Raw genomic sequence first — 12,594 nt, 5'->3', positions numbered from 1 at the left:
ATAACACTGTTCATCTGCACTGGCCTATGTAATAAAAACTCAAAATAGGTCCCTTTGTGTTTGTTTCAGTAGCAACATGCTGCTTAGAAACCTAGAGCATTACTGTGATTGATGAATGTACATGACAAAAATCACTTTTGAAGTTCTTCTGAATTTAGGCTATACATAAAGAAATGTGTGCAAACATAAAAGCAAAAATGCATTTTCAATCATTCAATGTGTAAAAAAAGCATTGCAAGACACCACATTAAATGACCTTTCTTTTAAAGCGGAACCAAAATTAAAACAAAATCAGTTCTGTTTCTCAGAATAAAGTGCAAGCACATCCTGTGACAAAAGCAAGGCCCCAAATAACCACATTACATTATGATGATCTAGATAAGAATCGTTTCATTCAGTGTACATAATCTCGATGAACAGATATGTTTTCGGGTTGATAAGTGGGCAAAACATAACAAAGAAACTCCATTCATCTCTATTTCTTGACCATGCTGTCGGGAGTTTTCTTCCGTAAGTCAGAGTCATCCTCAAAAGAGACGGCAGCAGACTGACGGCCTCGTCCGCACTTTATAAAGCACTTCATCAGCAAATCATCACTGTTAAAGAAGTAAACCAGTGGGTTGATCGCACTATTCATGCATGCCAATCCATTACCAACTTGGTTTGCGATGTACATAGAGTTATACCATTTCTGACACGCGCCGTCCAGTTTGGAGATACGAGTTACCAGGTTTAGATTCCTAAAAATGTGGTAAGGGATGAAACAAACAGAGAAGAGCAGGGTCAGGATGACAACCAGTCTGATACACCTCAGCTTCAAGATGACATCGATGTCTTTCTTTGTCATCAGAATAAACGCCACATGCCCATAACAGCATAACATTATTAACAACGGGATCCCAAATCCAAGAACCGTCTTTCCGATGCTGTACTTCAGGTATTCCCTGATGTATATGTCCGAAGTTGTGTCATAACATGATGTTTTGTTTTTGAAGAAGGTTTTGTCAAAGAACATATCCGGGAGAGACTGAAGGAAAACTAAAAACCAAACCAGCGTAACAATCAGCATGGAGAGTCTCGCTGTAATTCTGCCTTTAACCCTCAATGTGTGCACGATGCCGAGATACCTGTAAACACTGATGCATGTGAGGAAACCAATGCTGCCGTACAGGTTGATGCAGAAACACAATCTTAAAATCTTGCAAAAAACATTTCCATATTTCCAGTGGCTTTTGGAAGCGTAGTAAACCACCAAAAAGGGCAGGGTTAAAATATATAAAATGTCCGCCAGGCAAAGGTTGAGCACAAAGATATTTACATTACCAATTTTCCTCCAGTTATTATACATAGATTTCAGCCCCAAACAGTTGCCAATTGCTCCTAGAATGAAAACAGTCACGTAGACCGAGGGCAAAAACTTTTGAGTAAAACCAAAATCGACTGATTTGCAGGTTGAATTGTACGCCATCGTTCATTAAAAACGATCATCAGACTTTCTTGCTAGAGGATGGAGATGCTTGACATTCTCGCACATGAATATGTTACAGGAAGTGTGAGCACGTTAAGATGTCTTGACTGAGAAAGGCACATGTGCGTAAAAAAAAAACGTTGAACTCTGCACTTTGAGTTTGAACTAATTTGTAAAAAAAAAAAAAAAAGCTTTTATAAATTATATATACATAATAATAATTATAATTATTATAATAATTTATTATTATAATTATAATAACTAATATAATTAGGCATAATAACTAAATGTGGAATCCCCTTGTTTTGTGTGAACCTTTGGTATTTCTAACTAACTCAATCCTAATGACCTGGGTGGTCTCTTAGGTTTATATTCAGTGAATATGTCTGCTTTGTATTTAATTATAAAGTTATTATATAATTAGGCTATATATCGTAATTAGCCTATATATGGTTATTTAGTTATACCCGGGATCGATGTAATAAAACAATCTCTCACTTATTATCATTCCACTGAATATCCTCTTTATTTCTGTTGTATTTTCCATTCTTGTACATACAGTAATACCTTACAAAATGGAACAAATTCTACCGAGAGCAAACTAGAGCATCTTTCTTGCTTGCCTTTCCTCGTAAAAACAAGAGAGGGCAGCGTTACACTTCTGAATCACTGTTAGGCAGGTTCATTTATACACAGCAGCACATTTCATACATAATGGTAATTCAAAGTGCGCTACATAAAAGAAAAGAAAACAATAAGAACAGAAATCACAACAATGAAACAAGGAATTGAAATACTTCGAAAATGATTTAAGAGTTTTAAAATTAGTTTAAAACAGTGAAGAACAGATAATGAATTTAAACATAAATTATAGTGCAATTAGTTCGGTCAATGCACAGTGCTCATTCAATAAATGCACAACTAAACAGATGAGTTTTAAACCTGGATTTAAATTGTTTTGGCACATCTAATCTCTTCTGGAAGCTGATTCCAACTGCGGAAGGCATATTAACTAAATGTGGAATCCCCTTGTTTTGTGTGAACCCTTGGTATTTCTAACTAACTCAATCCTAATGACCTGAGTGGTCTCTTAGTTTTATATTCAGTGAATATGTCTGTTATGTATTTAGGTCCTAGGCCATTGAGTGATTTATAAATGAGTAAAAGTACTTTAAAATCAATCCTAAATGTAACTGGGAGCCAGCGTAAGGACCTGAGGACTGGTGTGATGTGCTCAGATTTTCTGGCATTCTGGATGAGCTGCAGCTGTCTAGTGGTCTTTTTGGGAAGGCCTGTGAGGAGACTATTACAATAGTCCACCCTGCTGGTGATAAAGGCATGAACAAGTTTCTCCAAGTCTTGACTGGAAACAAAACATCTTATTCTTGCAATGTTTTTTATATGATAGTTTGCTGATTTAGTTTCTGCTTTGACATGACTTACTGAAACTAAACTGTAGAGTGAGAGACTCGTGGTGGGAATTCAGTATAGAGCTACTAGACCCCAATAAAAGGAGACAGGCACACAGCACAAAACATTTATTACTGAGAATTTATGATGAGATTAAAAAAAAAATAGTTTTCTTAAGGTCTGAAAACGCTGTTAACTTTTGACTGCAAGGTTGTGAGGTGGCAATTGACAGTGCAATGAAACTTAAAATTCGCTAAATGAACACAAATATTAAAGGTTCTAGTATTAATGAAAGGAACATACAGACATAAACAAGTATTTACATATATATACAGTCAATCCTTTTGCAAGAAATTAGTAAACACTAAAGTATGGCTAGTGTCAGTCTTCAAATAAAAGCCTGCAGTAAATACAAGTGAAGAGGCCACAATTAACTAAGTAGGGATAACTGCAGGCGGAAGCAGTGGGTGTGGCCAAAGATGAAAGGTAAGGTGTGGATAAAAGGTTTTCTAATTGTTTAGAGTTATTGGTGGTTAGAGGGATTAGTTGCTGATGTAGAATTCAACTTTCAGCATGCCACCTTTTGCCACTCACATTGCTTCGACCTGCGGCTACCCCTGTCTCCATTTAACTGTAAACAAAAAAATTGTCTAAATTTCGCGTGGCATCTAAACATTGCTTCTTCTATGTGCAATGTTATTTCAGTTAAATTTCAAATCTAAGACTAAAGTTTCTTTGCTTAAATCCTGTTTCTTGACCAGGAGAAAACATTTTATCTCATTTACATAATTTTATTTTTTTTCTAAAACAACTGTCATTTCAGGCACATCTTAAGCTCATAACCTATTTGAATTCCACCACACGTCATGAAAAAAAAAAACAGTCACATCTCAAATGGCTTATGTGCTCTTCAGTGCTTTAAGTCGAACAGGGTTTTTGTCAGTCAGTAAAATGAAACTTCAAATCTTGAGTTGGGTCCGTGTAACTAACACGCAAAAAGACATGTAAAACACAGAGCGTCCAATATGAATCTACTAGACCCAAAGTCAGCCTATAAGAGAGTGAGTGTCTATCCCAAGAAGGGAGACCCTCTATATGCCCCTCCAGATGAATAGGGGCAGTTGTAATGGCAGATGCAGGAGCTGATGGTCATGACAGCATGATTAAGCAGTCTTCCTCCAGGGCAGCGGAAAGTGACCAGTGCTGTGCCAGTGTGGTAAGGAGTGCAACAACGGTTGTCTTTACATGTGCCACAATAACGGGGCCTGTAGAACTGTGTACTATAGCAGCTCTGGTGGAAAAGCCGCACCGGGGTCGCTGACCTGTAGGTGGGTTGACATTTCCTCCTGGGCCACTGAAACATAGAAGTTAGTTAGAGAATGTTTTGACTGGTCAAAACCGAAGCATCCTATGGTAGATAGGAGACATACCTGTGGGTTTCTTTGGAGAACAGGCTGACAGGGTCGGATCATACACAAGCGCATCTGCATCTCCAGGCGACAGGCCAGGTTTTGATTGGAAACCCGTGTAGATATTCCAGGCCCGCAGGTGTGTGAGCAAGCACTCCACTCTGAGCTCTGGTCTATGCAGTTTGAACCAGGTCTGGTTTGGTATGCAGAGTCTGCAGGCAATTTCTGGTCACTCCCTGAAGCTGCCATCCCAAAAACAAATCCCTTGTTATGCTATATTAATACCAAATATTGGGTTCTGTTCTGTTTTTGAGTGAACATTGCCGAAATTATCCACAAATAATTATTTGTATAATTTTTTCATTCAAAAACTGAAGTGAGGAAGCTAAGATCAATGAGCCATTTGACCAATCAGTTCCAAAAATAAATATAAAACCTATGCTAATTGAAAGAAAACATGTAAAAAAAAAAAAAAAAAAAATGATTCCAATATTTGGTGATAATATAGCATAATGACAGATTTACAAGGACAAGATTTTTTAAAAGGACAAGGGTTAAAATAACACACAGAACTGTCGTGAAATGTGTATTTAGAAAGAAAAGTACATAGTATCAATTCTGATTTCATGTTGAACTTAAATATTAATTCTTATCTCAGTAAACCTTATCGAGTTGTATTATTTTGTAACCAGCTCTTACCATCTGACAGTAATTGTTATGAGAATCCCAAATAAGCAATACCAAATACTTCTATCCCTACGAGATGATAATCAGCCATTTATTGGCAGTGTTTTGTGCACATGGATCTGTTAACGTCCTCACTGTAAACACATTCTGAACAAAATGTACCATTCCAGCTGATTTAACTTGGGTGGCATTGCCTTTGAACACCTTCCATGCTCTGTTTGGCTTTTTTGGAGTTTAATTGTTAAACTACACAGACATGAGTCTTGTTATGAATCATGGAAAGTTGGCTTCGGGTAGAAGCTAGAATTTGTGCTTTTGGGTTCCATCTTGGCAAGACATTTTCAATTAAATGGTCAAAATCCCACAGACGGGAATGTAATTCAGAGTTCTCAGAGATTCGAATAAGAAACATGTAAAAAGATTTATGCAAAATCCCAAAGAAGAGAGACGGTTTTCATTTCAGCTCATGGAGTAAGCCAACTATTACATCAACAACAGCCTTTGTGTATGTTTTATGTCTTGATTTGTTTGCTGGACACATAAACAGTTAATAAAGTACCTATATGAGCGTCCTGAAGCACTGTGTTGTCCATATTTTCACACACCCACACTTTACAGCATTTTCCTGGTTGTTGAACCCTTCGAGGATGAGGGCAGTCTGGGGTGGGCAAGAGAACATCTTCACTGCACCGGGGCACACAGGTCACCCCTCCACCTGAACAACGACACTGAAGAGCACAGGAGGGCTGAAATACCTGGCCTTCCTGGTAAGAGACTCCATTATGTTCACAGCCCAGCTCCTCCTGACCTAAAAACAAAGGTTCAAAAGATTACACTGATGACACGATATGCAATACAGAAAGTCTAAATGTCCTGGAGTTCTCATAAAGGTTTATTGTGAAAGGTTTAGCACAGAAGCTGTAAGTTCTGCTTCCTAAACAGGCCTTACTGGCTTTGTATTTCATGTTCCCTCTCTGTAAAAAAATATATTCACTTAAACTTTGTTTAGAGTTGAACTCATTCATTTTATTATTTTAAATGAATGTCAGGTTAAAATTTTAGATTGTCATTGCTTTTACCCTGTCATAATTCTATCGCTTTTTTTTTGTTTAGGTTTTATTGAAGTTTTTCCCCATTAAATTTTTAAATTACAATTATTAATGATGGCATAATAAATCAAATTCTCTAAATAACTGCTCAAATGCTTAATCAAAACACAAATACAATTGTACTCATAAACTATAAAAAATATATAATTATTATTTTACATTATATTATTATATTTAGAATTTAGAAAACTTTTTTTTTACATTTGAGATTCAGTACAACCCTGGCATAATTAAAACTATTATTTAATACTCAAATGATGAAATACTCAAAGGACATCTCAAAAGATAAATCAAATGCTCAGACCAACATTACAAATGATGAATAATATGTGCCATCCCAAAATTATGATAGTAACTGACCTTGTCATGTTAGTCAAGAGCTATGAGTGGAGCTTATGGTTGTAACCATAATGTTAATGCAGTGTATTAGGTGGTGGAAACTCACTGACACACTCTCCTGGGTCTCCAGGGAAGCTGGCGCTATAGTCACATTGCAAGCCGCGCTGAATGTCACATGGAAACAGCTCACTGCAGGCCTCACCCTGCTGCCGCGCACACACCTGACAGCACTGGCACCCATCGAGAATGAGAGGAACGCCTTCCTGGCAGTCTGGTAGAGAGCTTTGGCACTGACATGGGCTGCCACACTGCTGACAGCACACCTAAGACAGGATACAGGAAGACTTGTTATGTAATGAATGCAACAGAGCATCAGTGTATGGGTAAAATCTACACAATCTGTACATGTGCTCAATAATACCATGTGTCCAATGCTTGAATGCAGTTTCAATAATCAAGCATTACTGTAATATACACTGTATTTCTTTCAAGTTTCCATTAATGCTTTATTTTTCATGAATGCCTCTAATAATATCACTGCTGGTTTTTAAAACATGCAGCTTTGTTAAAAAAAAAATCATAGCATAAGGAGAAGCAAAAGGGAAAGAAAAAAAATCCCTCATGCGAATCACTGACGGTAAATATTCCCAGGCTTTGAACACAAAAAACATGCTTTCAATTATAAGCTAGTGTTAGAGCCAATAAGCTTAAGATGAAAATCATCCATTTGTACAGAACAATGACACTTTAATTAAGCTTTAATTTCCCATTTCATTCAGTTTGTACTGGAAAACCCTGTTTATTAATGAACTCTCTGAGGCGAAATGTCCCTCAATAAGTCCCTGATAAAGAAACATTAAAGTAAGCTCTTCCTCTTGACTCTGAGCATAACAGTTTACAAAACCGTAACCAGATCTAATCTCACATCTGTTGCACAAAAAAAAAAGCTGAACACACACATCAGAAATATTTTCACTGCCAAAATGCATACATGCAACTAGATTCTCACCTGTGAGCCTAGGTAAAACAGCAGTGCCCATGCCATCAGACTGTTTCGGTCTCTCTGTAGCTTGTCCATCATTTTCTGCTATAGGTTCCAGCACAATGAGATTTTCTACTTGTGTTACTGTTTTCTCACTGCCTGGCTCTGTGCACATGCTCTTTTATAAAGTCCTTGCTCTGATGTCATAGCCTGACTGCAGGGTAAACAGTGGCTGGACCTGGATCAGAAATGTTTCAAATTCCACATCTCCATTGCCCATTTCCACAACCAGGAATTATTTTCTCCCTCTGCTCGTCTGCTCTGGTGTGCAGAGGTGAAACATTGACTTTTGGAAGAGAAGACAGCATATTGTGGTTTGCTCTTGACCACATCCAAGTTTTCTGTTTTCATCGAAAGTCTAATAGCTGTTGTTTATTAAATGGCTACATTATATATATTTAAATAAAAAAACAGACTGATAAGCATGGTTGGGAATAAAACATTGCACGTTAATTCAGGAAAACAGTTTATATTGCATAACTTACATATTAGACACAATTGCCACTAACTTTGTGTATTTTTATCCACCAATAATTCCACATGAAGTAAAAATAGAATTTAATAAAATAGAAAACTGAAAGCTTGCCTTGACTGTTTCCTTGTACCTTCATCTTTGTGTGATTATCACAACCAGTTGTATAACACTATTTTTTTGAATACATTTTTTTTTTCTTGCCTATTATCTAGTAATATACAGTAGCCCTAAGGGCAAGTTTTTTTTTTTCATTGACTCAGATGTGAATCATTAACCTACATTATTTTACTGTTATTGGATTAATGAAAAAAAAAATCAGTGTACAAAGTGTCATTGAAAATCTCCATTACTAATAGACACTGACATTAAACATTAAAAGCCTCAGTGATCAGAATTTTTTGAAAGCTTGCTCAGTCACCAAGTTCGAGGACTGGAACTAATTGTTCTTTGAATTGTAATAGCATTTAAAATAGAGAATGTGCTTCCATTTAAACTGCGGGTGGCTCTGAAAAAGAGTTTTTAGCTTTTCAAAAAGGCGTTATAAATTTTTTTCATGTCAAGTGCTCAGACAAAACAATCCTAATGAAATGCAGGATGACCCACTGGGAATGACGGTTTAAATATAGACCTAGACGGGAAATTCACTTTTACAAATACCACAGCTCTTGATAATTCAGCTGGAACACATGTGGCCTGCCAGATACAGCAAAAGTCAAGTGGATATTAGTTCTGTCTAAAAATTCTGTCCAGCCACTCTTATATTTATTTTGACATCCTTACCAAAAATCACAAATGATTGGAATGTACAATATCACCGTAAAGGGTACAGGGCACACATCTCTTCATGCAAAACACAGTATAGTATTCAGAATGAAAAATATTGTCTTATTCTTGAATGATTTTGATTCAGTTTAACAGTGGAGGATGGAGTAATCTAAATATTATTATCCTATAAATGGTATTAAATAAACATTCAAAGTCCAGTGGAAACATGTTATAGGGTGTCAGGAATGTGTAAATTTGTTCTGGAAGGATGATCCACAAAAATATTGTTTAAATATTTAGAGATTAACTGAGCAAGAAAAGCAGATGTGGGACAAAGACTCCCTCTTTCATGTCTAAAATACAGCCAGTTGTGGTTAAAAACTAGTCCAATAATGCCTCATGGAAAAGTTTTCTCTTAAAATGAAGTACACACATTGAACTTACTTGAGTTACCAGGAATACAGGATATTGGAAAGGCAGCCTCATATTTATACACTAAGCTGTGGGCAGTGCTTTCATTTAACACCTGCTGTGGCACAGCAGAGTAAAACCCTAAATACTAAATGACAGTGCAGTGGAATTCTAGAATCAATGTACAACAGCCCTAAAAGGTAACTTCTTTCAGTGTGGTGTAATTGGTTTCATTTAAGAAATATTCTGTGGAATTCATTATGCTTTTGGTATTGGAAATAGGTTGTCTTTTAGTTAACTCCTTTATTCACATCGATTCCCGTGCAATGCATGTGATATTCAGTGCACATGTGATTTTGTCTCTGTTAGCTCCTTAGTTACTGCACACGCTGCAATAAAAAAATACTTGATGAATCAACATGCTTGACCAGACAGACCAAACATAATTCCCACATTCATTCTAACAATATTTCATGTTAAAAAGTCTTTGGTTTGCCTTTGAGGTTTGAAGACTTTGGCCCCAACTGCAATGTGTCATAGTTAAGCAGTTTGAGTCATAGATAATAATTTGAAAACCGAAAACCTTTTTTCCTTTGTATCCCATGACGATATTAGATTTCCTTTCATATGAATCTTAAATCTAACCTGACACTGAGACCAAAACATTTAAAAACATCTGAATAATAGGGATAATGTACAGCCAGCCAGACAATGCTAAAAATCATAGAGGCAGAGCTGATATTTACAGGGCTTTTCACAAAATAAATAAATATATGAAATATTTATATTAGAGGAAATTAATGTATAATTTTATTTGTATAGTGTATTAACACTACCACTAAAATCACTGATTGGTAGGATTGAATAATCAGAACAAATGATTTTTGAGAGCTGTCTAACAAATTATTAATTTGTCAGGACAGACTGACTTATCATTTTTATATTCTCTAGATTGATGTTATCAGTGCTTTGTTTGTTCACCATCAAAATTGTAGCATGCAAAGTAAAAAATGAAAGTTTCCAGGTTGCTTTTTTTCTTAACTGTTATTTGAACCGACCTCTTACACATTAATTGCAGCTGCAGCCCAGATGTGCAGCGATGTAGATGAATCAGCCTCTAAAAAGAAGAACCTGAATCTGACTAACTGTTTTTGAGGGGAGGAAATGATACTGTACCTAAGTTCCAAGAATTCTAACTAGATGTGAAACTGCACAAGTCGAAACAGGAAAGCCTATGATTTCTGATAAGCAAGGGTCAAGTAATGATGTTTGAGAGAAAGCAAATCTGACAGTCACAGGAAAGATTGCAGACAACACACACAACCACATGCAGTAACAGCTTTATGGGAAGAGCCCAGTAACCATCTGGAAGGGAATATTAAAAATAATTCAACTGAATCTGTGAAATCTTTTAATGTAAACTTCAGAAGTCATATTGAAATTTACAGCATGAGAGGTTAGGTATTCTGCAGAACAGTGATGTGCACTGAAATTACATTCTGAGTGCTGGTGAGACCTCCCTCCCTCAAATCATGTTCGGCACTCAAAAAATAAATAAAAAAGTGTTCTTTTAAACACTGATGACAGAAAGGTTGTTTGGAGATCCCAAAATATTTTTTCTAAGGCATCTAAAAAAAAAAAGAAAATCTATTGGAACCTTTATTTTTAATATAGTATCTTTCACAAAACACAAAACATCCCATTCCTTAAATATATAAGTCAATTTCACACTGCATTCAGCTGTCAGTGAACACATTTAACCAATTACATTACACAAATACTGATCAATGCATATGTGATAATGATTTTCATCTTACTATCACAGCTTGTGTAAATGAACAAGTAATTATTTGGAAATTTTGGAGTTACCTCATCAAAATTTGAATGATATAATATTATGAAACAATACCAGATCAGGATCACACCATTGGCCAGGTTACTGGAAGCTGAATTAAAAAAAAAAAAAAAAAGTCCATGCCTTTAAATGAGCAAGAACAAATAAATACAGGACAAAGGATAGATTCACTGCGGTTACTTCTTCCTAACATGTGGTCAGCAGAGTCAATATTTTTTACGGATATTCTGCTCTTTAGCTAGGACAAGATCTCCACAACCTCTAACATTCTAACAGAATCTATCAGTGTCTTGATCAAACAACATGTGTAAACCATATTTGGTCAGCATATCTGTCATATCTGATAACAGTTTAGAGTGGTAATGGTTAGCTTAAAAAGACGTCACAGATGCTTGAACAATAAACAGTTGTGCTTTATTCTGTTACACAGGGGTGTCATGTAAGGAGCCACAAATTACAGGAAAGAGACGCAAATAAATGGTAAATGGAAAAAAGGCATGTTTTTACATCTGCTCAAAAGCTTTACATCTCTATTCATGTCTTAATAGCATAAAAGGGGTTTATAGACAGTGTGGTGCTACCACACTCCTAAGCCGTGTTCCAGCAGACTTATGTATGACACATTTAATGGGATGTTTTTGCTGAAACAGAATAAGGTCCATGTGGCTTCACGGCAGGGTTAGAGTTGTAGGATTAGGCCAAGTTAAATAAGAGTTGTTGTTTAGGAACTGCTCTAACAGCAGTGGTTTAGAAAGAACTTTGTTAATGTGTAATGTTTTAGGCATGCTGTAAAAGTTATGTTGCCTACTATTTGCAATATTTGTCTCTTATTCAGCAAGTCATTTTGTACATGGTTTATGATGTGCTCTATTTAAGAACAAACACAAAACAAGAAAATTCTGTGCATTCAAATATTCAACAAAGATAAACACACAAACAGTCTTAATTTGATGAGAGAGGTGCATATGCAATTGCTATTTGCTAAAAAATAATATACCAGACGTGTAAAAAAAAATAATAATAATTAATATAATAATAATTTTAATTATATAAAAAAAGATATATATATATATATATATATATATATATATATATATATACCACCACAACCAATTATTTCCTAATCACATAATGCATATTTCGGCATACAGGTGTGGCCCCCTCCGGTCGCTGTGATTTTGCACAGACATGCTCCTGGATCAACATCTTTTGTTGATCCTGGATCAACAGTATTGTTCAAAAATATAGACTTAACCCAATCCCTGTCCCAAAACCTAACCCTACACATTATTTATTTCTAAAATCAGTGTGAAATGATGTTAAATAACAAGGTTGTAGAAGCACCTAACCCCCATCATAAGTCTAAACAGATATTTTCTGAAATGTTTCCCTCAATTCTGATTGGTTGATTGGAATGTGGTTCCGTCAAGGATCATGTTCCTCCACCTCCACCAAACACAGAAATGAATACACTTGTGACGTTCTGATGACATCTAGTGGTCAACTACTGTAAGCTACGCAGTTTACATATCTAGAATTTCCAAGTATGGAAATAAATAATCTTTAACAACAAATCACAGTCATAGAAAACAGTTCGTAAATAAAACCACGGTTCTGAATCCAA

The 12,594-nt window shown here is 35.9% G+C and overlaps 2 protein-coding genes across 2 annotated transcripts; both read right to left on the bottom strand.

Annotated features, from left to right (window-relative positions):
* Window positions 1–333: 333 nt before the first annotated feature.
* LOC127944230 (P2Y purinoceptor 1-like) lies at window positions 334–1,533 on the bottom strand. The gene has a single exon (XM_052540095.1). The coding sequence runs from the start codon at window positions 1,466–1,468 to the stop codon at window positions 476–478; it is 993 nt and encodes a 330-aa protein (XP_052396055.1). The 5' UTR covers window positions 1,469–1,533; the 3' UTR covers window positions 334–475.
* Window positions 1,534–2,991: 1,458 nt separating this feature from the next.
* Window positions 2,992–7,555, bottom strand: LOC127944229 (CCN family member 2). The gene is made up of 5 exons (XM_052540094.1): window positions 7,432–7,555; window positions 6,529–6,745; window positions 5,534–5,782; window positions 4,309–4,529; window positions 2,992–4,232 (listed from the first exon to the last, which is right to left on the bottom strand). Exons 1-5 carry the CDS (start codon window positions 7,501–7,503, stop codon window positions 3,948–3,950), a joined length of 1,044 nt encoding a protein of 347 aa, XP_052396054.1. The 5' UTR covers window positions 7,504–7,555; the 3' UTR covers window positions 2,992–3,947.
* Window positions 7,556–12,594: the final 5,039 nt, after the last annotated feature.

Source organism: Carassius gibelio, chromosome A23 (assembly GCF_023724105.1).
Source record: "Carassius gibelio isolate Cgi1373 ecotype wild population from Czech Republic chromosome A23, carGib1.2-hapl.c, whole genome shotgun sequence".
NCBI classification, from domain to species: Eukaryota; Metazoa; Chordata; class Actinopteri; order Cypriniformes; family Cyprinidae; genus Carassius; species Carassius gibelio.
This window is presented reverse-complemented; position numbering and strand designations above follow the sequence as displayed.